The 27,633-nt window shown below is 46.2% G+C and overlaps 1 protein-coding gene across 10 annotated transcripts in view; it reads right to left on the bottom strand.

The window, feature by feature from the left end:
- The window catches only part of Pcnt (pericentrin), a 107,257-nt gene that overhangs the window by 66,354 nt on the left and 13,270 nt on the right, over positions 1–27,633 (bottom strand). For 9 of the 10 annotated variants that reach the window (XM_028874273.2, XM_028874268.2, XM_037199869.1 and 6 more), the window contains exons 8-15: positions 26,491–26,602; positions 23,955–24,195; positions 22,906–22,993; positions 18,424–18,478; positions 16,377–16,594; positions 12,692–13,149; positions 9,787–10,351; positions 8,138–8,344 (exon numbers count right to left, since the gene is read on the bottom strand). In XM_028874273.2, coding sequence (XP_028730106.1) covers positions 8,138–8,344; positions 9,787–10,351; positions 12,692–13,149; positions 16,377–16,594; positions 18,424–18,478; positions 22,906–22,993; positions 23,955–24,195; positions 26,491–26,602 — 1,944 coding nt within the window. Of the gene's footprint in view, positions 1–8,137; positions 8,345–9,786; positions 10,352–12,691; positions 13,150–16,376; positions 16,595–18,423; positions 18,479–19,316; positions 19,411–22,905; positions 22,994–23,954; positions 24,196–26,490; positions 26,603–27,633 lie in introns of those variants that run through there. The other variant, XM_028874277.2, reaches the window with a different exon arrangement.

Raw genomic sequence — 27,633 nt, 5'->3', positions numbered from 1 at the left:
GTAATCTCAGCACTTGGAGACAGAGGAACATAGAGGATTATGGATTCAAAGCCAGTATGGGCAACAAAACCAGATCCTGGCTCAAAACAAAACAATCATAAATCTAAAATAATCCACAAAAGTACCTGGTGGTGGTGGTGGTACATGCCTTTAATCCTAGCACTTGGGAGGCAGAGGCAGGTAGATCTCTGTGAGTTCAAGGCCAGCCTGGTCTACAGAGCAAGTACTAGAGCAGCCAGGACTACACACTGAGAAATCCTGTCTCAAAAAAAAAAAAAAAAAAAATCCACAAAAGTGTGTAAGAAGGAAAAAAAACTTTTCAAAAATAGAAAAAATACCAAAAGATACAAGCAGGTATTTCACATATGGAAAACACAAACTTACCATAAACATCTGAAGAGATGCTCATCTTATTAGCAAATAAGGAAATACAAATTAAGGCACATGACATCATTTCATAGCCACAAAACCAGCAGGACAAGTAGGGCTGAACAGACAAGTAGGGTGTAAAGTGTGGGAAGAGCACAGGCACTTTCAGTAGTGAGTCTAGAATGACCTAATCATGTTGGATACGTGCAGAGCGCTCTAACTCTGTCTCTAACACTGTCACATCTTGAGAAGTTTCGAACCCTTATGACGGGAGACACAAAGGAAAAATCATAGTAACTTAACTGATTAAAGTAGGAAAGGGAAACGCCAATGGCCCTACTTTGATAACGTCACAAAATGAAGCACTACATTTCACAGACCATGCTGGTCCTGAGCTGCACAACAGAGGCCACTAAGCAGGCAAAATGGCTCGGTGGCTAACGGCACTTGCTGGCAAGCCTGACCACCTGAGTTCAAGACCCGATTCCCACATGGCAGAGAACCAACTTTCACATGTTGTCCCCTGACCTCCACATAACATGATGTGATACATGCATGCCCACCTACCCAAGAGTAAATAAACGGGGGGAGGGGGGCAATAAAAATGTCCTTGTACAAAATTCAAAAAGAAAGTTACACAAGTGGATTATTCAGAAGTGCATTAAGAAAAAAAGAAATGCATTAAGAAGTATAAAACAAACAAACAAAACAAACCTACAGGATGGTCACTTCCAAGGAAAGAAAAGAGGTATGAGCTCATAGAGAAACACTATGGAGGTATAAGCTATAAGCTATAAGCTACTTAATCTGGGTAATAGGACATATTACTTTCCACAATGTTATTTTAACTGAACATGTACAGTTTTAAAGATGCTAGTAATACCATTTCACAGTGAAAACAAAAATTTCCCGAGTGTGGTTCACCTAAAGAAACATCTTTCCTCTCTTAGCTAGGAAACCACTGAGCTACATGTGCAACTCAAGTGCACGTGGTAATGAGGTGGCCCTGAGTACATGCGGAGCTGTGCAGTGCGGAAGAGCAGATGCACCTGCCATGGGATCACACACTATACTGGCTCTCAGCCATCTGCAGGTACTCACACACAGCCCTTCCCACTTAGCCTTATCTCTCTCTCTCTCTCTCTCTCTCTCTCTCTCTCACACACACACACACACTCACACACACACACACACACACACAAGCTATGATCCTCACTTACCAAGGTGGACCCCTACACACTGCCTTTACAATGTCTTTCTTAGTTTAGAATTTATGATTTCGAACTCTGCTAACTGCCCCTCCTCTCCTCTTTTTGAGACAGGATCTCAATATGTGCAGCCTACAGGCTAGCCTTGAACTTGAGATCCTCCTGCCTCAGTCTTTTACACACAAAGCAGCTCTTTTTACTGAATTTGTGTGTGTGCGTGTTGTGTATGCATGCACAGATCTTAAGTGGCATATCTCTAACTTATGGGCTCTATTTCACTATTTTTGACCAAATGAGATTATTCAGCAGTATTTAAATTATGCCTCTGCAGACTACTCAGAAAGGCTGTTGCTCCCTCATGTCGCCCCACGGGTGGGGACTGGACTGTCCCCAGAGCCGCACCCTAGGCTTTGATTGCCCTGTTGGCCCCTCATCTTCCTGTGCGGTCATTGTCATGTCAGTCTAGTCCCAGCACAAGTCAGGTCTCGTAGTTGGGACAATGTCCCTTTGACCTGTCACTGCCGACAGACCCCTGCCCTGATCCCATCAATCACTCCAACAGAATGGTGGCGCTAACATTTAGTAGCCACAGGAGTTCAAAACCACAGAACTCCCATTGGTCCCAGTGCCCACCATACAAGCAAAGGGCAAGAGATACAGCAATGAGAACATGCTGTCACACACAACACACTAGCTGGCCTACACATACCAGCACACTGACCCTGCCATAGTACCACCAAGTTCAAGCCTGCATGACAGCTATCAGAAGAGAGATGTGATGCACTCAGTTTTGAAAGATCAATTGTATGAAAAGACATTTATAGTTTTACGGACTATAAAGATAGTCAATTAAAAAGTGGCAAGATGGCTTAGGAGATAAAGGAGTGTGTAACATTATACAAACTGAGCAGGTTGTAAATTACATATTTATACAGACAATATAAATAAAAATAAATATTCAAAAAGGAAAAGAAATGATGCTTTTAAAGTTGTTTTTAGATTTCTTTGGCAAGAGAACAGAAGAGCCAGCAGACTGTGTCCCCTGTATTCAGTTTGTGGCTCTTTGTCTCATCACTGACCATGAACAGAGAAATTAAGGGGTTCACATGAGATCCTATTAGGAAAGGCCAACAACGGAGCATGGGGCCCTACTGAAGCCAGATCACCAAAGGCTGACATTGGGCCTTTGAGCTGAGCTGCAGGAACTACTTGGCTAGAGGATGGCTCATTGCAGTCTTCACTTTCCCTCTGTCTCAGGAAGGACTTGAAGGCAGTTTAGAGACATACGTAGTACCTTCTCGTACACAGGACATTGATTTCCGAGGGAAGCCAGCACAAAGCAGGCAGCCCAAGCTCCCACCAGGAACAGAACCATAACGCACTGTTTGTCCTAGGGAAGCCTGCAGCAGGACAAGCTGGGAGAACTGCACATGTGCAGAAGAGGTGGGCAGTTTCTCAGGTCTGTGGCTGGAATCTCAGGGTTTCACGACAGTTAATCTGACCAGGTAACGTACCAAAAGTTCCACCCCTGCAACTTCTCCCTACCTCGAGCTGCCTTGGCCTTCTTTACAACCATTTTTATTTTCAGCCTGGGAAAAAAAACCACTGTACTTGCTGGTATGGTCAGTGTAAGAATGATGTGTCAGGAGCAGGAGAGACGACTTAGCACTTGCTGTACTGCCAGAAGACCTGAGTTTGGTTCCCGGTACCCATCCATCGGCTAGCAACCAGTATAACTCTAATTCCTGAGGTTCCAACACCCTCTTCTGCTCCACAGGCAACATACACATGTGGCATACACATACATACACATACATACACACACACACACACACACACACACACACACACACAAATAAAATAAAACCTTCGCCGGGCGTTGGTGGTGCACGCCTTTAATCCCAGCACTCGGGAGGCAGAGGCAGGCGGATCTCTGTGAGTTCGAGGCCAGCCTAGTCTCCAAAGCGAGTTCCAGGAAAGGCGCAAAGCTACACAGAGAAACCCTGTCTCGAAAAACCAAAAAAAATAAAAAAATAAAAAAAAATAAAACCTTCAAGATTGCATATTAGGAACTAGAACAAACACTCTTTGGAAAGACCAAAAGGGAGAGACAGTGCACAAAGAATGAGAGACAGCACTTGGAATAAAGATAAACATTGCTAATAATGAAATACAGACAACCAAACTACATAAAACCGACTACAGCTCTCTTTCCACTTCCTAAGATTAGCCTATAAACAGGTTTGGTTTTGATACAAGAAAATATGAAACAGCCCTATACAATCACCACTGGTCACTCTGCAGCTACTTCTGGATCACAGTCCTTGCTTAGTGTCAACAGCCAGGGATACACAGCTCTAGCAAAAAGAAATCAAGCTGGGCAGTGGTGGTGCACGCCATTAATCCCAGCACTTGGGAGGCAGAGGCAGGCGGATCTCTGTGAGATGGAGGCCAGCTTGGTCTACAGAGTGAGTTCCTTGACAGCAGGGGTACACAGAAACCCTGCCTCAAAAAAACAAAACAAAACAAAAACAACAACAACAACAAGGAAGGAAGGAGGGAGGAAGGGAAGGAGGGAGAAAGGGAGGAAAAGAAAAGAAACAAACTTAAGCTTACATTTTCAGAGACTATTTTTCACAAGCAAACTCCCAAGGGTGGTGATCTGGAAAGCACCCGCCTAGCTCCAAAGGGCAGCAATCTGGAAAGCTCCAGCCTCACTAACAGGCATTCTAGTCAATGAGCCTGCAGAGAAGAGACTGCTCTCCAGACAGGTGCAAGATATTTGTGGCTCAGCAGAGCATGAAGGACAGCAAGAACAGCACGTCCATCCCTGCTATTTTGGGACACTGGCCCTGGCATCCTGGGGAGCACTCTGAGAGGCTCTCTGAAATGTCTGTCAGAGCTGGAGAAGACACCGGAGGAAACGTCTCACAGCCAAGGCAAGTCTGACCACCTGACAAGACTGGTTCTGCTTATAGCCCTGCCCACGAGGATCCAGGGCAAAGGGTAAAGAGCCGATCACCCTCACGGGAATGAAAATGAAAAAGCCTCGCTGCACACCAGGCCCTGTGCAGACCCCAATTTAGAGCAGAGCCAGAAAAGGCAGAAGTTCAAGCTAGAAGTGGGATGGGGTGGAGGAACTCCTGTTGCTCTATCCAGCTAGTAAACCATGGAAAAGCTACCCTGGGGCCGCTGATACACCAAGGCCAGCATGCAGCCTGCTGCACAGCAGATCAGGTGTTTACTGGATTGTTACTGGATTGTTAGTGAATTGTTCAATGTTGTGTACGTTGAAATCCCCCTCCAGAAAAAAAAAAAAAAAAACAACAACAAAGTTAACACAAGGGCTTACAAACAGGCTCGGTGGACTAGGGTGCTTTATAAAGCCTGACAACTGAGTCAAGCCTTGAAACCCAGAGTGGAAGCAAAGCACAGGCTTCTGGACTTTGTGCTCAGACCTCCACACCCAAACTACTGTACACACACATACACAGATCAACTAAAATGTAATAATAATTTTTAAACCAGCCTTGGTTGCCCTGGAACTTTCTTTGTAGACCAGGCTAGCCTCCAACTCACAGAGATCCGCCTGCCTCTGCCTCTCGAGTGCTGGGATCAAAGGCGTGCACCACCACCGCCCAGAAAACATAATAATTTTTAAGTTAACATAAAAAGGTAAAGGAGCACCTCTACCTCACCACAGCCCAACTGCTCCTTTCTTTGAAATCAGCTGTACACAAGCATCTTCATGAACAGGCATCAACTATGTACATCCCTAGACAAGGGGACAGGTGCAAAGCTACACCATATCCAGACATCACCAGATACCTCAAGCACCTAACAGCATCACTGTAGATATTGCCTAGCACTCAAGTGCTGCCACAGATGGCCCCAAGCACTTGACAGTTCTACCACAAATGCCTCCAGCACTCAACAGCATTCTCACCCAAGACAGCATGGAAAACCAGAAAACAAACTTCATACATCGCTTTGAAAGCCAGTTCCATGTGTTGCAAGAGGGGATGGGTAAGAGCTACCTATTGGCAACCGGCGAGCAAATCAGTACAAAGACACTGGCTTAGCACACTGGCAGCTCAGGAGAGCACCTCAAGACAGGAGGGACAGCACTTGTGTAAATCAACCCAGAAACCACAGCATGTGGGCAGACTGGAGCCTCTGGATGAAGACAAGGCTGCCCTCCAAACCCGATCCAATCTCTCTGGGTCTCAAACCACAGTACGACCCTGCCGCAGATCTTGGTCTTCTGGAGACCACTTGCTACTTCACGCCAACCCTTCAGAGCTGCGTCATGAGTGGGATCTGGAGACCAACGCCTAGATTTTTAAATAAGCAATGGGAGTGTATCTCACTTCTAGTCTTCTTTTTACTTTTATGTTCTCTTCTGATTACCTGTCAGGGAATGTTCATGTAAATAAACAACTACAAATTCTAATTGCAGAAATCAAGCCACATGTCAAGGTAACTGTGAGCTATTAATCTAGCAAACCCAGGCAAATTTGAGGGCTTTATCTGACAGTTAAAAAAATACATTATTGTTGCCTTGTTTTGGTCTTTTCATAATAATTTTTTGTTTGTTTTTGAAGCAGGGTCTCTCTATGTCTGGCTGGCCTAGAACTCATTAGGTAGATCAGGCTAGCCTCAAACTCAAGAGATCTGCCTGTGTCTGTCCACTGAGTGCTGGAATTAAAGGCATGTGCCACTATGCCCAGCTCATAATAACATTTTTTAAAAGTTTTTCAAAAATTATTTCTTTTATTTTTTGAGATTATAATATATTACATCACTGGCCCCTTCAAACTCGTTCATATACCCCTCCTTGCTCTCTTTCAAATGCATGGCCTCTTTTTTCACTCATTATTACATACATATATGTATGTGTACACACACACACACACACACACACACACACACACACCCCTAAATGCATAAATATAACCTAATCAGTCTGCATAATGTTAGCTGTACGTCAGGGTTCTGGGCTGACCATTTGGTACTGGATAACCAATTGGTGTGTCTTCTGTGTGGAAGACTATTTCTCCCATTCTCACCATTCCTTAGGCTTTTATTTTTAAATAAATTTTATTTTCTATGTAATAAGAGTTTTGCCTGCATATAAGTCTGTGCATCAGTTGTGTGCCTGATGCCTCTGGAGGCCAAAATAGGGTGTTGGGTCCCTCTGGGACTGGAGTTACAGACCACTGTGAATTGCCATGTGCATGCCAGGAATCGAACTCAGGTCTTCTGAAAGAGCAGCCAGTGGCCCTTAACCACTGACCTATCTCCCTAGCCTTCACCCTTGTTTTTAAAAAGCATCTCAAGAGAAAGTATTTATAAAAAGAAATCATCTCAATAAACTGGCACATTTAACAGAAACATCTAATCACTTCTGAGGCATTGCAGACTCTTCTCTTTCCAAGCCCTGAAGATCCTGAAACAATAGCCTTTCAAATCTAAGAACACACAGGCAGGTGAGCTTCAAAGGTCCTCGGGTGACTCCAGGGGGGTTTCAAGCCTACAGGTACAGAATGCAGAATATGTGCATACACTGTGTTCTACGTATTATACACAAACATGTATGCACTGTGTACACATGTGTGTTTATACATGGACCTGTGTGTACAGGCCCAGCAGGTAGGACTGGACTTGATGGGGTCAAGACCTCTTAGCATATTACACACTGGGAGACCATGGTGATGAACGTTTTTTCACAAAGATCACAGGGACCTCAACCAGGCCCCTCCTGTCAGCTTCACAAGTCCAAGAAGGGTCCTACTGCTTTGTTAGAGTTCGTCTCAAAATCGTCATGTGGTATGACAAGACACATAAGATACATTCTGAAGAAGAAACCATACTGTGTGTACAGATTTCCAAGAGTGTTCAGGTGTACTGTGTCGACAGTCACAACCATGCATATCAGCTTGCTCCATCACATTCTCTACTCTTTCCACATAGAAACAGCAGTTCAATTGATGCCTACTGTGTCCTGTCTTTGTGGGCAGGCATTTAAATACTGCTTTTAAGAAGGGGAGGTGGTTCAGCAGGTAAAGTACTTGCCCTAACTGAGTTCAGATCCCCAGTACCACATAAAAGCAAGAGGGTTTGCCTATAATCCCAGGATGCAGAAGGCAAAGACAGGATCTTCAGAGCCACCTGGCCATCTAGACTAGCTGAACCAGTGAGTTCTGGATTCAAACAAGAGACTCAACTTCAATAAATAAAAGGGAGTGATCGAGAAAGACATTTGACAATCAACCTCTGGCCTCCCCACATGTACACATGTACACGTACACACACACACACACACACACATTCTTCAAGTGCATCCACATGAATGCAAACAAACATTTACACATGCATATACAAATACATACAAATCAAAACCAAAACATTACTCCCCACTGAGGTGAGCTGAGCTCAACCAGAGACCCCTACACCCACAATGACCAGTGTGGCTCCACGGTGGTCATCAACTACTTGCCCTAGTGAGTGCAGCATCACTGAAAAGTGTCACCTCCGGGACTATACATGGGAATGCTTACCTGGGCAGCCTGTTCCTGAGATGCCTGCAGCTCTTGAGGTTTGGCCAACTCTGCTTGTGGCTTCTGCATTTCAACAGTGTGTGTGTGTCGCAGCTCCTGAGGCACAGCTTGGTGCAGCGAGACCTCAGCACCCACGCTACCCAAGGCTGCACTGCCATCCTTCTCCAGCGGGTACCTTTGATTGTGCAGAGCCATAGCCAGTTCCTCCTGCCCAGAAAAAGTTTCCACAAGTGTCAAACCACGGCATACCCCAGATTTCCCCATCCCAAGGAGTATTAAGATTTGCAGGAAGTGGTAAACATTCCAAATGCTTCCTATAATTAAATTCTGCCACCAAAAAAGTTCAGTCATGGTTTCAAGTAAGTATTTGTGTGAGATTTGTATGTTTCTACTTTTAAAATATTATCTTAGAATTTAATTTTATTTAAGATGTATTTCTATCATTCTTAATTATGTATGGTGAGTGTGTCTGCATGTGGGTATAGGTATATGAGAGCAGGTATCAACAGAGGCCAGAGGGGTTGAAACCCCTGGAGCTGGAGTTGGGTGCTCGGAACCAAACTTGGATCCTCTGGAAGAGCAGCAAGTACTAACCACTCTCCAGCTCAGAACTCAATTTTCTTTAAACCAAATGAATCACTATGGCCTACAGGTTCAGATCCATGGACTGGGAACAAGGTCTAGTCCCTTAATTTGTACTGGCTTATGGCAAGGGAGAACAGAAATCTATTGAAACCAAAGTCGCAGTTCCAGAGTATGGGACTGAGGTGAAGACCTCCCAGCAGCCAGCCTTAACCAGCTCTCCAAAGCAGTCCAGAGAAGTAAAATGGCTGCAGTCCTTAGGTCAACCTAGACACTAGGATGATGCACCACCTACAGCAGGCATTCCCAGCAGCTCCATGCATTACCACAGCCTAATCCATTTCAGGAAGACAGAACCCACCATCTAGAGAGGGCAAAGGAAGTAGGAAGCACACTAAATGGGTTTTAAATTGGTAGGTATGGCTTATTCATGATCACAGACTCCTGTGTCCTGCAAATACACATAAGCTGACTGTGAGTTTCCCAGAAATTCCTTCTTCACATAGAAAACCTGAAGTACCAGCCAAAAGGATCATCACATCCTTGCTCTTCATACAAAAAAAAAAAAAAAAAAAAAACAAACAAACACCCAAAACCATTGAATTTCAGAAAATAAAGAGAACCAAGGCTTTGCATGTACAACACAAAAATCAGATCATTCTACTGTGGTCTCAAAACTAAGATTCTTAGGAGGGACTCAGGTCAACTTCAGGGAGCTCCTGAGACCTCTGGAGACCAATCAATGTGAATATGAACTGAGCTCCAAACAATTCTAACTGACTGTTACCTACCATCTACAGTGAGACCATAAATCACCACTGCTATCAACCAACTGTGAGGTAGAGATACACACACAAACATGTATGTGCCAACAGAGATGTACCCATATACACAAAGACACAGACACAGGCACAAGAGACATAGGTACGTGATTCACAAACACATTCAGATGTGTAAACAAGACACAGAGATGCATGTCCACAAATGCCCAATAACATATAACATGTGGCCAATCCGTGAGTATTAGGGAGACTTGCCCGGAGTTGAGGGAGGTCCCGGCATCTCACCTGTCGTGGAGCTTGCACGTCAGTGGCCAGGCCTTTCACTTTCTCTGTGTGTCTGGCATGCATTTCGATTCTCAAGCTATCTTTTGCAGACTGAAGCTCCTCATCATGTTTCAATTTCAGTTTTTCCAACTCACGTGTCAAAATCTCTTTGTGCGAAGAGTCCTTTTTCTGTAGCTGTTCCTCAAGCTCTGCTCGCAAAAGCTCCAAAGCCCTTCTGTGCTCATCCCGAATAGTCTGAACATCGGCCAAGTAACAGGATTCCAATGCATCCAAATTTGACAAATGTCTCATCTCCAAGGTGCGAATTTCAGCGCTGTGTTTTACCTGCAGTTCAGCCACGTGAGTCTCAAGAAGTACCTGCTGCTTGCTCTCCAGGGAGGCGAGCTGTTGGGTGAGCTCAGAGTGGTGCTTGCTCTCAAGCTCCATCCTCAGGGTCTGAAGCTGCTGCTGGTGTCCCTGCTGCAGGAGCTGGAGCTCATGGATGTGCTTCTCCTGGGCATCTCGAAGGAAAGCATCTTGTTCCTTGGCAAACTTCTCCATTATCTCTTTGCGCTCTTCCAAAAACCTGAGGCAACACTCAAGGAGAACACAGCCAATAGGGCACATGGCCACACCGTACATAGCCCCTTGGAGCCACAAGATACACTTCCCACAGAGAGACGCCTGGGTTCTGGATTTGAACCTTCCCTAGGACAAACCCAGGGGCCATATGAAGCCTGAGTAACTCCAAGGCCAAGGGCCATGGAGTCAGCAGTTCTTAAGACTGTGGGAAGATGCAGCATCCATAGAGAAACTACACACATCCCTACAGGAAGGATCTCAAACAGCAGGCTCAAACACGGCTCACCTGTGACAGACAGCAGTTAACCCCAAACTTCTCTGTACCTAACAGGGCCACAAGGCAGGGGCCAGGGGAAGGAGGGCAGAAAGCCCAAGGGAGAAGGAAGCTGTAACTGAAGGAGAGGAGCTGATCGCACCTGTAAAACAGTGACCAACCAGACAGTGCCGAGGTCCCTGGCAGGAAAAGGCTGTTTCATGGTAAGCTTGTCAAGTTTACCTACACGAGCAGTGACTTTCGAGAGAGCGTGTGCACGTGCACGTGTGTTGTGTGTGTGTGTCTATCCACATATGTACCACAAACACACATGCAGAGGCCAGAGGAGGGCACTGGGTATCTTTATCGATCTGTCTCATTCCCTTGAACCGGAGTATCCCACTGAACCTGAACCAGCCCACTCTTAGCTAAGATGGCTGACCAGTGAGCCTCAGGAATTTATCAGTCTTCACTCCCAAGCAGTGGAGTTACAGGCATGTGCAGCCATGCCTAGCTTTTACACTGAGTGCTAGGGAGTCAAGTTCACGGTCTTTAATGCTTTCACAACAATCTCTCTTCCCTGCTGAGCCATCTCCCAGGCCCAAGAGCCTTGACTTTCTCAGCCATGGGTCTTCCACAGGGTAGTTTGCTGCAGGATTCTATGAGACAGGAACCTGAAGGTCCTGTGGAGGTGGAGATCTGACCCAAACAAGAATGGGTCACCTGAACTCGAATCTCAAACTCTTTAGCACCCCTGATGCTGAGAGCTGGGGAAGGTGGAGAACAAAATGGAGCCAAACCACCAGCAGATTCGACAGTCCCCTAAGTACACATCAGCCTCGCAGCCTGAGGACTGGGGACTCCAGAGGAGCTGGCACAGCGAGGTGAACAGTCTGTTTATGTTCTAAATCTGCAACTTCAGGAAGTATGTGATTGAGAAGGAAAGGTTTCCTTTAAAAACAACATGCTTAAGTTGAAAAGACACACAAAACACTTATCTCAATGAAGAACATGTCCACATAAGACCTCATAAGTGAGGTTTAAGATTCTGTTACTGAATGCTAGGTATGGTGGCAATGCCTTTAATCCCAGAACTTGGGAGGCAGAGGTAGGCAGATCTTGGTGCATTTGAGGCCAGCCTGGTCTAAATAGTGAGTTCCAGGACAGCCAGGGCTACAGAGAAACCCTGTCTCAAAAAACCAACCAAACAAAAAGAGTCTGTCACTGAGAGAATGGAGAGATGGCTGAGGAGTTAAGGGCACCGGCTGCTCTTCCAGGACACAGGTTCAATTCCCTGCACCCACATGACAGCTCAAAAAGGTCTGTAACTCCAGTTCCTGAGGATCTGATGCCCTCTTCTGGCCTCCAGAGGAATAGTGCACAGACATACATATAGGCAGAATACCACCCATATACTGAAAATAATTTTTAAGAATTTAAATACATGAAAACATTAAAAATAATAAAAAACAAAATTCAGTTTATTGTAACAAAAATCTGTCACTGAAATTTTAAAACATTCAAACAAAGAATAGAAGCATATATGGACACAATGCATCTATCTATAACCACAGCAGGCAGAAGACTCTGGCAGAAGGATTAGGAGTCAGAGGCCAGCCTGGGCTACACAGAGTATGAGGCCTTCAAAGTCTACACAAGAAGGCTGTGTCTCAAAATAAAAGCTAGATATGATGAGATGTACCTATATTACAGCATTTAGGAGGCTGAGGCTAGAGGACTGTAGTGTACCGTTAAGACAAGCTTGGACAATAAAAGGAGACCACTTCTCAAAAACAAAGAAGCAAACAAGAATGAAGACACACAGGATGCATGCATACTCATGTCCATGCAAGGCACTCAAGCTCCACAGAGAACATGACCATGCTACTCCCAGCATACCTACTATGGAGCACAAGCCTTCTCTTCTGGTTTAGTAGTAAAAATGGGGTATACTACACCTTGTTCCACCTCCTTCCAGGTTGTCTACCCAACCAAGATCTACTCTACACCCTCCTGGGTCCCTCTGAGCCTCTGCCAGCACTCTGGGCAAATGGCTCCACACCAAACCCACCACTCCACAACATTACCCACCTATTCTGGGCCATCATCAGCTGGAGGGCACAATCTTCCTTCTCACGGAGGAGCATGACGTGCTCCTCATCCTGGGCCACAAGGGGCTCCTGGCCACAGTGGCTACAGGGCAGAACTTCATCTCTAGTGAGTTCTTGTTCCAACTGCCTCAGACGGCCCTGCTGCTCCATCAGAGATTTCTCCAGGTCCAAGATCTGGGCCGCCTGCTGGTCCTGCAGGTGCCTCATGCTAGACTCCCGAAGTTCAAATCTGTTTACTATGGACTGTTTCTCAGACTCGGCCTTTTCTCTTAGCTCAAGAAACATGGAGGTTAATCTCTCTTCAGCTTCTCTCTTTAGGTCCTCGTGTGAATGCTCCCACTCTGCTTCCTTTTTTTGGAACTCCTGCTTCAGTAGTTGAATCTTCTCCTCAGCTGTCTTTAGTTTTACCTGATGGTCTTCAACTAGACTATGTCTGACCTATAAGACGACATGGTTTTATGTAAGAGGAAAGAAATGAGAGAATGCGATGACTCCCAGTGGACCCTTGAACATGGAGATTTTACAATTTATTTTAAAACACAGCAGTGGGAATACATCTTAGGTTGATGGGAATGGAAATACTCTAAAATAAACAAAAGTAAAACTGTGCTTTCCTCCACAAAATCCAACTCCTGAAACCATGCACACAAGCACACAGGCAGGAAATCACACTCACCTAGAGCAAAGATGGACCTATAGGTCCTTTGCAAGGGGGACCCAAGAGAGGCAAGTTTAAGTCACCTGATCGATAATAAATGAAATAATTCTAAAGGTCACTTAAATAGGAAGATAAATGAAAAAGCTGAGGATAGGCAGATACCTTAAATTTCACTAAAGAAGAAAATATGGAATAAACTCTACCATTAATAAGAAGCAAATTAATGTCAAAAAAAAGAATGTGAGAGTGAGCATGATTCTCCATCAAACTAGAGCCTATGTTCCTTTTTTCTGGTAATGAGTAAACAAATCTAATCAGACCAACTTCTGAGTAGAACACCAGACATGGCCCAAACTCAGGCTGACCCCAATTAATGCAGACGTAGAACAGGCTCTGAAAGCAGGCAGACTAAAGCTAAAAGAACTGTCAAAACGCTCATCCCAAATAGAGATGGCATGTGGACTCTGAGTTCATCAAGATAACTGCCTGCTGAAACAAAACTGCAAAACCCTATAGTCTCACAAGATACCCCCTACAATATCCAGATGTAACACAAACTAGAGGATATAAAACAAGCAAACAAAGCCAGAAGATGGGACCCGTGCTAAAGAGATAATGCAATCAATGGCAAACAGTCCCGAGCTGGCAGATAACAGAATCATCAGAACAGGGTTCAAACCAATACTTTAAACCCTGACCACTTGTCACCAAAGACATTCTACTGCAGCAAGGATATTAAGAATAAAGATGGAAAAAAAGACTTTAAATAAAAGAAAACTTGTGCAAAAGACCCCCCCCCAAAAAAAAAACAGGAAATGCTAAAGGAAATCCTAAAAATAAGGAAAAACGATGCACATATGGACTCAGATCCTCAGGAGGGAATGAAGGGCACCAGATATGCTAAGAAAGCCCAAGACTATTATTTCCCATAATAGCTTTCAGTTTTCTCAATTTATTTTTTTGGGTTTTGTTGTTGTTCTATTTTTATGTTTACTTTGAGATAGGGTCTCATAATTTAAGCCAGGCTGGCATCAAACTTACTATATAGTCAACAATGGCTTTGAACTCCTGATCACAGGCCCCCCTCGGCCTCTGGAGTACTAGATACTGGGATTAAAGGTATACACTACCATACTCAGCTCTCTTGATTTCTTTCAAATACCTGCCTTTTCAGAGCAAATCTCATACCATTGTTATTGCTGAGGTAACAACATACACGGACGTTAACACCTAGGAAACTGAGGCACAAAAGGTGAGAAAAAAGGAGCAGAGGAACATACAGAAAATTAATAATAAAATGGCAGACCTAAATCTAACCACATCAATAACTGCACTCAATGTTCATAAACTCAGAACTATAATTAAAAGGCAGAGATTATCAAAATAAGTTAATATTTAACAATACAATCTACATGAAATACACTTTACATTCACTAACCTAAATGAAAGATATAAAACAAGAAGCTAAGAAAAGCACATGATGCTCAACATAGTGGCAGACACCTGCAATCCTAGCATTCCATATTTTAGCAAGACTGTTATGTCAGAACCTTTTTTTAATGAACATCAAGGTTGGCATGACTATACCAATAGAGAAAATTGATTTTAAGGCAAAGAGAATCAGGAGATATTTCTTCAATAATAAAAAGGTAAATCTTCCAGGAAGCTATAATCACAAACAAGTAAGTGTATAACAGAACTTCAAAATGTTTAAAGCAAAAATTTAACAAAATTAGTATAGGAGAATTCCACACCCACTTGTTGTTGTTGTTTGTTTTGTTTTTTTGAGACAGGGTTTCTCTGTGAACCCTGACCTAGAACTAACTCTGTAGACCAGGCTGGCCTTAAACTCAATGATCTGCCTCTCTGCCTCAGGAGTACTGGGATTAAGGGCGTGTGCCACCATGCCTGGCCACATTCCTTTCTTGAACTGATTCTTCAGATAAAAACGTGAACAGGGAAACAAACATCTCTTGTTTAAGAACCTGTCTTGAGTCCAGTGTCTGGAAAGATCACAGGCCACAGACTACAGAATGCCAGCACATGAACAGCTGCTGGCCTGGGTGGTTCACACAGCTTTCCACAAGGCTCTATTAGTTCTATCTTGTCCAAGTCCTTACCAGTTCCTTAATATTAAAGGCAACTTGGTGATCAAACTTGAAGGCAAAAAGACTCCTCTAAAGTTCTTTTCTGATGAAGAATAAGAAAATCCAAAGTCATTCACAAAGAACAGAAGCGTGAGGAGGGCAGGTCTGAGGGCACACACGTTCTCAGACATGTTAAAAGTATGATGAAGAGGGGGCTGGAGAGATGGCTCAGCGGTTAAGAGCACTGACTGTTCTTCTCAAGGACCCGGGTTCAATTCCCAGCACCCACATGGCAGCTTACAACTGTCTATAACTCCAGTTCCAGGGGATCTGATACCTTCACATCAATGCACATAAAATAAAGTTAAATAAATTTAAAAAAAAAAAAAGTATGATGAAGAGAGCACGGCTTAGTTAACATACAAGCAGCAAAAGACAAAGAAATACCAGTTCCCACTCCTTGAGCTACACTGGCTGCATAGGGAAGCCCTTTTGTAGCTTCGAAGAGGCTGACCTTTTCCATTCTGTCCATGCCCATAATGGTACGACAATGACTGTCTCAAACTCACAAATACCTAGGGGGAGGCTCAGTATCTGAACAATCACCATGAAGGATGTGAAGAATCTGGACATACTTTGAAGACAGTGGCATGAAGATTAGAAGATTGCCAGTGCCTTTCCTAGGATCCATGAGGATGTCTGACCATTTCCTTTAGGAGCCAAACTGGCTCTGCCCTTGGGTACCAGACCTTAACGAAGCTTTCTGGAAAACCCACTTGCATTTCTTTCCTCAAGCATCTGGTGCGCACACTCCAATAGCAATGCCATACATAGTTCAGGGTGTCCTGAGGACCGCCTCTTGCACACAGACCACAAGCCTTCCAAAAGAATACAGAACCTTGCCGAGGGTCACTACTCACGCTCTCCAGGTCCTCTTTCAAGTGGGTCTCGTGCTGAAGTTTCTCCTGTAAGTTTCTGTTTTCTATTTTTAAGAGTTCAATTTCTTCCTTGAGCTCAGTCTGAAGAAGTGAAAGTTTAACCTTGTGTTCAGCTTCCAAAGTCAGAATTCTTGCAGCCACCTGAGCATCGACCTCCAAAACCATGTCCTGTACATACTGGAGACGAACCTGTGCAAGCTCTTGAGGAACAAGGGAGAGAGAAGAGCATCACTGACTGTGTCATCCACAGGCAGGCACCAACAGAATGGCAGCAACCTTCAAAATTTGATCTAACAGGACACCTCAGCTTTAAACGTCCAGTGCAGAGCCGGGCGGTGGTGGCGCACGCCTTTAATCCCAGCACTCGGGAGGCAGAGCCAGGCAGATCTCTGCGAGTTCGAGGCCAGCCTAGGCTACCAAGTGAGTTCTGGAAAGACACAAAGCTACACAGAGAAACCCTGTCTCGAAAAACCAAAAAAAAAAAAAACACAAACAAACAAAACAAAAAAAAAAACAAAAAACAAAAAAAAATGCGGTACAGACTTGAGACAGGAGAGGAACCAGGTCTTCAGTGTCCCCTTTGCAGAGTACAACCCTGGCCTACCCTTAGTTGTGGCATTCCCTGGGGTCTACACAGCATACACCTAGGTAGCCCAAGGTATTTCTTAAGGTTAGGCATGATGTGCAACCTGCTGCTGGTCACACAGAATGAGCCCTACGCCTAGCATCAGACACACAGGGACAGGCACAGGTTATTCAAGGTTTCAGCTTCGAGACTGAGCCTGAGCTGAGGCACCTTGGAGGTGAGTGTGCGAGGTGGGCACACTGCCTCCTCTAAATCAGGCCTGGATCTTCCTCTATGGAAGATGCACACAAAGGCACAAGCCCTGGGTTTGGAGCAAGAACAAGTTATCAAGTCGTGCTACAGGGACTGCGTGGACACAAGCAGCACAAGTGACAGAACGTGTCACAGCAGCTGCGGAGGTCCCTGGTACATCAAGGACAAGAGCAGTAAGGGACAGATGTGCACGTTGGTCCCTGGCTCTTAAGTGGGACTGTGCCCTCTCACCCTGCCCTGTCCAACGATGAATGGAGCTCCAGGGCAAGGCAGGCTTTCATGTCACACAACAGCGGTGTAGACACTGATCCCAGCACTGCCTGAGCCCAGGCCCTCAGCCTGGCTTCCTCACCTCCCCTGAAGGCGGACCACAGCCCCAGGAGGCTGAACAGCAATGGAGACACTGTCACCGTGTTTCACACCAGCTGGCCTCGGCTGCCCACCTCTAGAATCACTGGGAGTGACGGCTCTCCATCCAGACCTGTGGACCACACTCTAAAATAACCAGTCTTCCTATGCTACTGCCAGGCCGCCCCACAGGCGCTCCTTCCCTCATGCTCCCTGGGCGACCCACAGCCTTGGTCTGACCGGCTGGGCCATCGTGCTGGGCCAGAAGCAGCAGAGCAGAGGCTGAGATCAGCTCCCTAGGTGAGCAGTCAGCTCCAGTGCTGCATGCTGCTCCTGCAGGTCTCTCCTTGACAGTGAGACGTCAATTCCTATGCCTGTGCGCAGCTCCAGCAGACCCAACCCTGGCTGGAGAAAACCATCTCTGTAGACAGAGCAAGCCCACAGCAGGCCGGGATCCTCCGCTAAGGCCAGCCCTCTCCTGACTCAGCCCTATCTAACAGCACTCGCTCAGGGATGAATCCTCACAGCAAGGGTCTGCACTACACTGTGGCAGGTTCACGTTCTTCATATGGATACCACTAATTCCAGCCGAAGCAGCCACATGTCCGGGTGCTCAGTGGGCATAAAACACGAGGAAGGCAGCAGCCTTCTCCCGAGACACTCCCCAGGAACTGGCATTGGCAGGAAAACAAGGAGCCTGGAGGGGCAGACGGGACACGCCCTGGCTGTGCTGGTCGGAGAGTACAGGTGGGAGTCTCTCCTGTTCGGCTTCCTCGGGCCTCAGGTGGAAGCTGCGCAACTTGTCCTCCTTGAGTTGGAAATCAAGGGAAGAATTCAACACACCTGCTTCATGCCTGGGGTCTTCTTCCAGTCCTGCTTGTAAACTTGTCGAGTTCTCCTAGAGGAGCACACAGGACAGGTGAGTCAGTGCGCCCCATCACCCTGTTCTGTTACTCCTCTTGAGACCCTTCCTGCTGTGTTCAAAGGAGAGCATAAACCTAGCTAGATCCACTAGACCACACAACTGATCCTGGTACAGACATGCCACAGTACTCCCTCCCAGCCACCACTGTCCACACCAGATTCTAGAACCCACAGAAGCAGTGGCGACAGCCCGAGGACAGCACGCACAAGAGGCCATGGCAGCAAGTAGAAGCCACCCTACCCATGGGTCTTCCCTCAGTTAGGTGCCTATAGGACCTAATGGGCTCCCTTTATTGATGTCCACTCTACTGCCCATTGTTGGCGCCTCCCTCCACCCTTAGAGTTCAATTGTCTCCCTGTCCTTGGTATCTCTCCTGTGTCCAGTCTCATATCTTAAGCCTAGGCCTCTCCTGAACTCTGTACTTTTGTGATGTGTCCCCCAATAATGACCATTCCGATGCCTATCATTCTGAGCACTGGCCCAAGTCAGCTCAAGGTAGCACGGAGGGCCACGTTAGCAGTCCCTCCAGAGCCTGATCAGAGCTCTCCTAAAGTCTATTCTCTCTTGCTTACCTCCCAGGATTAGCCTGCCTGTCCAGAAGTTCAGCTCACCACTTCAATCACTTTTTGCCCTCACAGGCATTTCTCCTACAACCCCAGACATCAGGTCCCACTCCTGTGTCAGCCTCAGTCTCAAATCAGTACCTTCCTGCAGCCGCCCCCCATGTCTCTCAGGAGGACCTGCTCTGGCCTGAGAGCTCTGATAACTGCCCCTGGGAGCCATAACTGTCACTTCTCTGTTTCAAACATACCATGAGCCACATGGAGGTAGGATAGGCCTCCACACTTCCTGATTCCAACTTCTATGGCATCCTCTCTGCCTCTGAACATCCCTCTCAGAGCCCGATTCTGGACTTGTTCAGATGTGGGGCAAGGATACAGTCCCTACAAAAAGGAAGAGGCAACCCAAGTGGATCTCTAGTTGCTGCCAAGTCCCCAGCCCTAAGAACAGGCTCTGCCCCTGCAGGTTCGGAGCACTCTTGCATCATGATAGAATGGATGGGTCAGCACACACTGAAAATGGAGCCATTGAACCCATTTTCCTCAAAACTTAAAAAAAAAAAGTCATCACCCTGAATTTCTACTGAGCCCAAATTACCTTTTAAAATAAGACTTATATTCTCGTTGTTAGAGAATGAGTATCATGAAATTGATGAGATAGAGTTGGCCCTGTGACAATAAGTAGACGTGGGACAGTGTTGTCCACTGAGGGTAAACAAGGGGATAAGTGAGCAGGATGAAGTCACGGAGGATCCCTTGGCCCACTCTGAGAAAAGAGATGTCAGGCCCAATAAGCAAAAGAATGAAAAACACCCCATCAGAGGACAAAGGTGAAGAGTGCTAGAAATATTCAAACCAGAAGGAGCAAAGAGATAGAATACAGTCACAACAAGTGGAATAATAGTTGATACACAAGTGAGAAGACTCTCAGCTTCAAGAATAACCGAAGAAATGCGCACACAAGAGACAGTCACTCAAACAAGGAGCATCACACTTTGGTGATGTCCACTACCCAGCTATGGTGGGACCAGTCAAGAAAACTGCAGAGGACTGTGGCCTGTCAACATTTTACATTATACTTACATGCATTTATTTATTAATTAAACATAGAACCCATCATTTGTATCTCTACACCTTCCTGACAATTTTAAGAAAAATGTTATTGATAGACGTATGAAAAGCAAAAGCAGAGAAGAGCGGTGAATCAATGTCAAGTCACACTGGCAGATGGAGACCCTGCAGCTGGGGCTCCCAGGAAAGAGAAGGACCAAGGCCAGGATGGACGCTCATGGCAGACAGGAAGGCCTCAGACTAGGAAAGGCAGGCTCAGGGCAGAGTCCACCGAGTGGACAGCACACGCTTTCCTTGCACACACCAGGGTCCCCACGCACAGAAGCAGAGAGGTGTGTGTGCGTCAGGGGGTGGTTTCCTCCTGCTCCTTTCCCCGGGTAACAAAGGTAGCAAAAGCCCCCACTGGGGGGCAAATGAAACTTCAATGGAGGAGTCCAACGACCCAGAAATGACACCAATGCCGCCAGTCCCCTTAGTGCACCGCTGAGACAGTACACGGAGCTCACTCGGACACATGGGATGCACAGTACACATGAAGGCAGTGGTCACAGTCACCAACATGCACAGGGAACACCCGCCTTCAACACCAAACAGAGACCCGGGCAGACCGAAAATAGAAACAATGCAGGATGCAGACATCTTTAAGCACTAAAGAGAGGCCAGAGATGGCTCAGCAGGTAAATGCACTTACCACCTTGCCCTGAACCCACATGGTAAAGAGAGATCTGACTCTCACAAACAGACCTCTGACCTCCACACATAAGATCAAAATGGTAAAAAGTTTACCTGAAATCTGGCAAAGTGAAAACAAACAAAAACACCTACCCAGAAAACAGAATCCACACAGCTATGGGATGAATGAGAAAACATGAGAACGCTGGGCTCTGGGCTCCCAAGAGCTACAGATGACAGAAAACAGAGGCCAATGAACAGTCCAACCAGGCAGAATACCCATGAGAGGAGAACCTGACATTCAGAGGCCTCACCTTCCATCTAGCATGAAAAGAGTCCATGCAGGGTGTGAGATTCTCATACCACAGAAAGTTAACAAGAGCCACCGGATGCAGCCACACCAATGGGGTATAGGATGGAACACAGGGGAGCTCTGTCACATTTACCAAAGCAAGGAGAAACCAGTTATTCATAGCAAAAATGATATCAAAGGCTGGAAAAAACCTGTTATATGTTGAGCTGTGTCTCCCTCCCAAGTTTATAAGCTATATCGAGTCCTAATCCCCAGGACCCCAGGATAGGACTGTTTAAGACGGGGTGTGTAAAGGGTGACGAAAGTAGGAGGACATTGGAGCAGGCCATAATCCTCTGACTACACCTTTATAAGGACATGAGACGAAGGGCCTGGAGATGTAACCCAGTTCATACTGGGAAACGTCTAACATATATAACTAACAAATATAAGATTTGATCCCCAGAACTGCATAAAACCAAGTATGACAATGCATACCTGTAATCCTAACACTTGGGAGATAAAGGCAAGAAAATCAAAAGATGAAGAGATGATCAATGAGATCAGGACAAACGAATGGACGGACGGACACATGGATGGACGGACACAGACACACACACACACACACAGACACACACACACGGACGGACACACACACACACACACACACACACACACACACACACACGAGGAACTGGGAAAAACATTTCATTTGCAAGCCAAGAAGCAGCATCCCACAAAGGACTAAGCTGTACCACTTTGATCTTAGATGTTATCTTTAAGTCCCGAGTCCATGATTTGTCATAGCAGCCTCAAGCCAACTAACACAGCATCACAGAGAGCAACCACTCATGGCCATTCACATCAAAAGCTGGTGCCACAAAAGGCAGAGCATGCCCGCAGCCAGGACAGGGCTGTGCTGAAGACTGCACTGCTCAGTACAGCAGGCTCTGGGGTTGTTGGAACATCAGGGAATAATCATCAAGTGACCTCAGTGCACAGCCACATGCAAATGTTCAATGGCTACATGTGCTGGAGGCCGCTGCTTGGTCTGCAGTCAGGGAAGGCCCCATCAGCCCTGTTTGGAAATGTTCGGATAGTGCTAGCCCAGAGGCTCAAATGACAGAAATAAAAACATGGTGGCAGTTCAGGAACAAACAAAGACTAATGAGAAGATACTTAACACGTGACTAGAAACAAAACAGTTCCAGAAGACGGCAAGATGGCTCAGCAGGTGGGGATGCTTGTTGTCAGGCCTGACAACCTGCTTTCTATCTGTGGGACCCACATGCTCATAGAAGAGCAAAATCACACTCACAAAAATTGTCCTCTGACCTCCACAGGCAGGCGCGCACACGCACACGCATGCACACGTGCACGCACACACGCACACACGCACACACACACACACACACACACACACACACACACACACACACACACGATGTTTAATCAAAACCCAACAAGCTAGCTCCACACCTGTCAGAATGTCAACGCTGAGGCTGACAGGTGTGCAGAGTGGCAGAGGAAGCCCCGTGACAGCTGGGAAGCGAGCAGGACTAAAGCCAGAAGGACTGCGGAGGGAGGACAGAGCAGCCTCGGACTCTGTCCTCCCCCTCAGACAAGCCAGGATGTACACGTGAGGTGAGAGTGATGTTGTGAAGACGGAAAATCAAGTTCTCCTCTGTGTGAGGAGGCAACAAGGACAGAACAGGTTTCACGAGGCGAAAGACAGCCGATTTCTAAGGTAAAGATGAAGGACTCTCCACCTTCTCTCAGATTCAAACCACACAGCCTGTCATCACCTGCGGCTGCTCAAGCTGACGATCAAGCGGGTCAGGCTGCTCCTTTGTTTCTCTGCCAGATGTCTCCTCTGGAAACACACAGGATGAACTAAAGAGAGAAGACATGTATAAAAGCTTTAGTGTGCTGGGCTTGATGGTACATACCTTGAGTTCCAGCACTCAGGAGGCAGAGGCAGGCGAGTCTCTGTGAGTACAAGGCCAGCCTGGTCTACACAGTGACCTCCAGGACAGCCAGGGCTACACAGTGAGACCCTTTCTCAAAAACAACAAAAATAAATAAAATAACAATTAAGGCTTTGGGGGCTAGAGGGATGGCTCAGTGGTTAAAAGCATTGGTTGCTCTTGCAAAGAACCTGAGTTCAATTCCCAGCACCCACATGGTAGCTCACAACTGTCTGTAGCTCCAGTTCCAAGGGAGCCAACACCTTCTGACTTCCATTGGTATGTGGTACACATATATACATGCAGGCAAAACATTCATACACATAAATAAACATTAAAATTTTTCTAAATAAGCCAGGCGGTGTTGGCACATGCCTTTGATCCCAGCACTTAGGAGGCAGAGCCAGGTGGATCTCTATGAGTTTGAGGCCAGCCTGGTCTACGGAATGAGATCCAGGAGAGACACCAAAACCACACAGAGAAACCCTGCCTCGAAAAACCAAAAGAGAGAGAGAGAGAATTTTTTTAAGTAAAAGCTTTAGTGCACCCTTCCCTTGCCCATCCTGTCCTTGGGCCCAACCACACAGAGGCAGCTAGTTAAGGACCAGATGGTGCTAGGTCTAAACGCTGCTTAGCCAGGACCATAACACAGGAGGGTGAGACTGAACCACAGGATCACACCTTGGCTCTACTGGGCCTGACGTGGTGGTGCACACCTTTAATTCCAGTCCTAGGGAAGCACAGGCCAGCCAAGGCAACAACAACAACAACAACCCAGCTCTGCTGCGCTCCATTAGTATGAGATCACAACCAGAAGAGGTGCAAACGTAGCCCAAGGCCCCTCCACATTTCAGAAAGCCACTGAACATGAACAATGTTTCCTTTACCTGATTTCTGCAGACTCCAGAGAATCCTCCCTGGCTTCCTGCAGCCGCTGCTGGAACAAGGTCAGGTCTTCTTGGTATGTCTTCTCAGCATCCCTCAACTTCTTCTCAAAATAGACCCTCAGGTGCTCCAGTTCCGACTCGTGCTGGGCTCTCTCTTGCTGCTGCTGCTGAGCGAAATCTGACCGCAGATGCTCCAGCTCCTCCAGGTGAGAGTCTCGGGTCAGCAGCGGCTCCCATGACCCTTCAACAGGAGGAATGCACAATCACCCCAGAGTGAAACACACAAAGCAGGAAACGCCAACGTCCCCGAGCAGACTCTGAGAAGGGCCTACCCCTCATGAGTAGGTAAGAGCCTCCTGCGTCACGGCCCGTTCAGCATTTCAAGAACCTCTTAAAAAGCCAAGCAATTGGGAATCAGAGCAACTGGCTGTGGCAAGAAACACGGTCCTAGCAACAAAGAACTGTATCTTGTTACTATCTCAGTGACTCTACAAACAGGTTTGGAGCAAGGCACAGCTGCTGACATCTGGATGTGAGCACAGACAGAGCATCCCATACTTTCTTGGAGCTCATATTTTGAGGCTATCAAAGTGATCATTTTCTGCACAGCAGCAAAGACCACATGTAAGCTTGCGACCCAGCAAATGCTACCAACTGGTGTTGTGGAATATTAACTATGTAAAGGTGTGTTACATTTGTTTATGCTGCATTTGTTTAATTATGTAAAGGTGTGCTGCTTTTGTTTATGTTATATTTGTTTAACTATGTAAAGCTGTGTTGCTGTTTCATCTTGCCTGTCTAAGGCACCTGACTGGTCATATAAAAGGTGAACAGCCAATAGCTGGGCAGTAGAGGAACAAATGGGGCTGGCGGGCAAAGAAAATAAGTAGAATCTAGGCTGGGAGAAGAAAGAGAAGAGAATGGGGAGGAAGAGAGGGAGAAGCCCAGGGCCAGCCAGCAGACACGGAATAGAACATACAAAAACAAAGAAAGGTAAAAAGCTCGGATGAAGAGGAACAGATTAAGTTGTAAGGGCTAGCAAGAAACAATAATATAAAGGTGAGCATTCATAACTAATAATAAGTCTCTGTGTCACAATTTGGGAGCTGGTTGGTAGCCCAAAAGAAAGCCTGCTACAAACTCGTCTATGGAAACCACTAACAAACAATGTAGAGTGACTAGTTATAACCCCAAAGGTTTTTATATCAAAGTTCCCTGAAGGATGAAGTCCCATGGAAGAACATGCTAGACCTATCAGCTCACCTCTTCTCTAGTCTCTAGTAACAGAAGGACCCTACGGGAATGACATGCTGGCTACAATATCTAGCCATGAACAGAGCTCAAGGTTAGAAAGTGGAGATCAGGCCTCACTTGCCATCACACAACAAATGTCCCTGTTTCTAGTCCTTTCTCATAATTGTTCCTTGATCCAAACAACATTTATCCTCGAGGGCAATGTGCAGTCTCAAAGGCTGTTTGCAGATGAACACCAAGAAAAGAGTGTCAGTTGGGACAAGGCTGCTGGCCCTGAACTGGACCTAGCCACCTCTACCCTTAGACACAGGTGACTCTGCCTGCTCTCTGAGTGGCCATGTCCACCTGGCTACACAGAGATGTTCCTGACACAAAAGGAGAGAACTGAGACCGGGGTCTGCAAGGGAGCTCGACTCTGTGGAAGGATGAGACTGGAGGAGCCTCCAGCAAAAGCAGCCACAGTTGCTGGGCCCTGGAGACTCAGTTGTTACCTCACCAAACTGGGGCTAGAGCCACAGGAATCTGACAGCAGCTGCCCTGGGGAAGCTCACAGGATCCACGTATTAGTGAGCAGACAGACCCCGTTATGGAGTCTGGAAGCCTGCTAAAAATCACCCTGCTGTCATATCACCCAGGTAAGGCTGACACATGAGGAACACTTTACCAGAAAAACCTGTACCATCAGGGGCACAGTCATGTGATCACCACTCAGCTGATGTGCTGGGGGGCAAAAAACAAAAAACCTATGAAACTTTTCTCTATATACAAATCTCCTTTCCTTTTTTAAGGATTTATTCTTATTTTATGTATATGAGTGTTTGTCTGCATGTATGTATGTGTATGCAGTGCCCACAAAGGCCAGAAGAGGACATCAGATTCCCTAGAACTGGAGTCACATACGGTTGTGAACTGCCATGAAGGTGCTGGGAACGAAGGATGTGTTCTCTGCAAGAGCAGCACACACATTCCAGTGTCCAAATCTCCATTTGTATACAAAGCATATATCATCTTCAAGATGTACAAGCAAGTTCACAAGTCTGTGTTCTTCCTCCCCCTTCCCCTCCCCGCTCCTCTCTCTCATTAGGAAACTCTATGGCTCAACAATCAAAAGTCACAGTTTCAGGGCTGGGATCTGACCAGTGCTAAGAATGTGCAAGGCCCTAGGTTCTAATACACCACCTCAAAAATAAATGAATGAATGAATGAATGAATAGACAAAGAAAGAATGGAAATCTGCACAGCTTAGCTTGGAAGGATCTAAACATCCCACAAAATTCCTCACCATTCAGTTCCTCTCTGTTGGTTTTCACAGACTCGAGCTGGGACCACAGGCGCCTGATTTCTTCTTGGGACTGAGCCTTCAGGTCTTCATAGGATGTCTGAAGAGTCTCTAACTGTGAAGAAGAAAACCGTTCACAGGGAAGCAAAGGAGATGAACAGGCTCTGTACTACTGTTGATGTCTCTGAAAATGGCACCTCAGGCTTTCACCGCTCACAAGGAAGCATGAAATACAGAGAGTGAGAGCGCGGATCCTGAACCTACAGTATGGCTCAAAAGGCAGCAAGAGCAACAACCACAACAAAGCCGTGTGAACAGCTTCCACCAAACAAGGCCAAGCTTGAAGACAAAAGCGCTGCCTGCACACACTGTCATCCCAGCTACTAAAGAATCTGAAGCAGAAAAATCGCATGAGCTCAGCACTTCAGGGCCAGCCTGGTCAACAAAGCAACACTGTTTCAAAAATAAAAATTAAAAATAAGTCTGTTCACAGTGCAACTTCAACCCGGGCCATGCCCTAGGAACAGCATGCCTACCTGCCTATTGACGTGGACTATGGTTGTAAACTTCTAAATCACACAGCCCATGTGTCCACACTGTGAAACCACAGGTACCCACTTAGAGCACGGCAGGGTCACTCTGAAACCACTCGTGGCAAAGATTTCAATGGGTTCCACTCCACAGTTATCTGGAGGTGCTTCAGAAAACAGCATGAACCACATACCTATCCTACACAAAATAAGGAGGCGTCCCCATTTCACATTAATGATACATTTTGATACTAAACATGGGTACAAACCACTGCAAAAAGTTCACACATCTACACAGCACAATTATTTCCTAATTGTGGAATTAATCTTCGGTGTTGGGAACAAAGAAGCTGTCACCAGGACCAAGGCCAGAGTGAAGCCCTGGTCCAGGCTGACATGCACCTCCAGTTTCCACACAAAGGCCTCGACCAGCTGATGGCTGCACCCAGCAGGAGCCCGAGTGGCTGGCCACCTCTAGCAGCCTCACCAGCATAAAGACTTGCCAATACACCAGAGAAAGAAAGAAAATAACTAATGATTGAGACTACTATTTGACACCATGTACTTTGGACCCATGACTCAGAACGTTCCAACTGGATCTGACCTGAAAGTCTCC

Source organism: Peromyscus leucopus, chromosome 16_21 (genome assembly GCF_004664715.2).
Source record: "Peromyscus leucopus breed LL Stock chromosome 16_21, UCI_PerLeu_2.1, whole genome shotgun sequence".
Taxonomy (NCBI): Eukaryota; Metazoa; Chordata; class Mammalia; order Rodentia; family Cricetidae; genus Peromyscus; species Peromyscus leucopus.
Note: the sequence above shows the minus strand (reverse complement) of the source record. Positions and strands in the feature narration are given on the sequence as shown.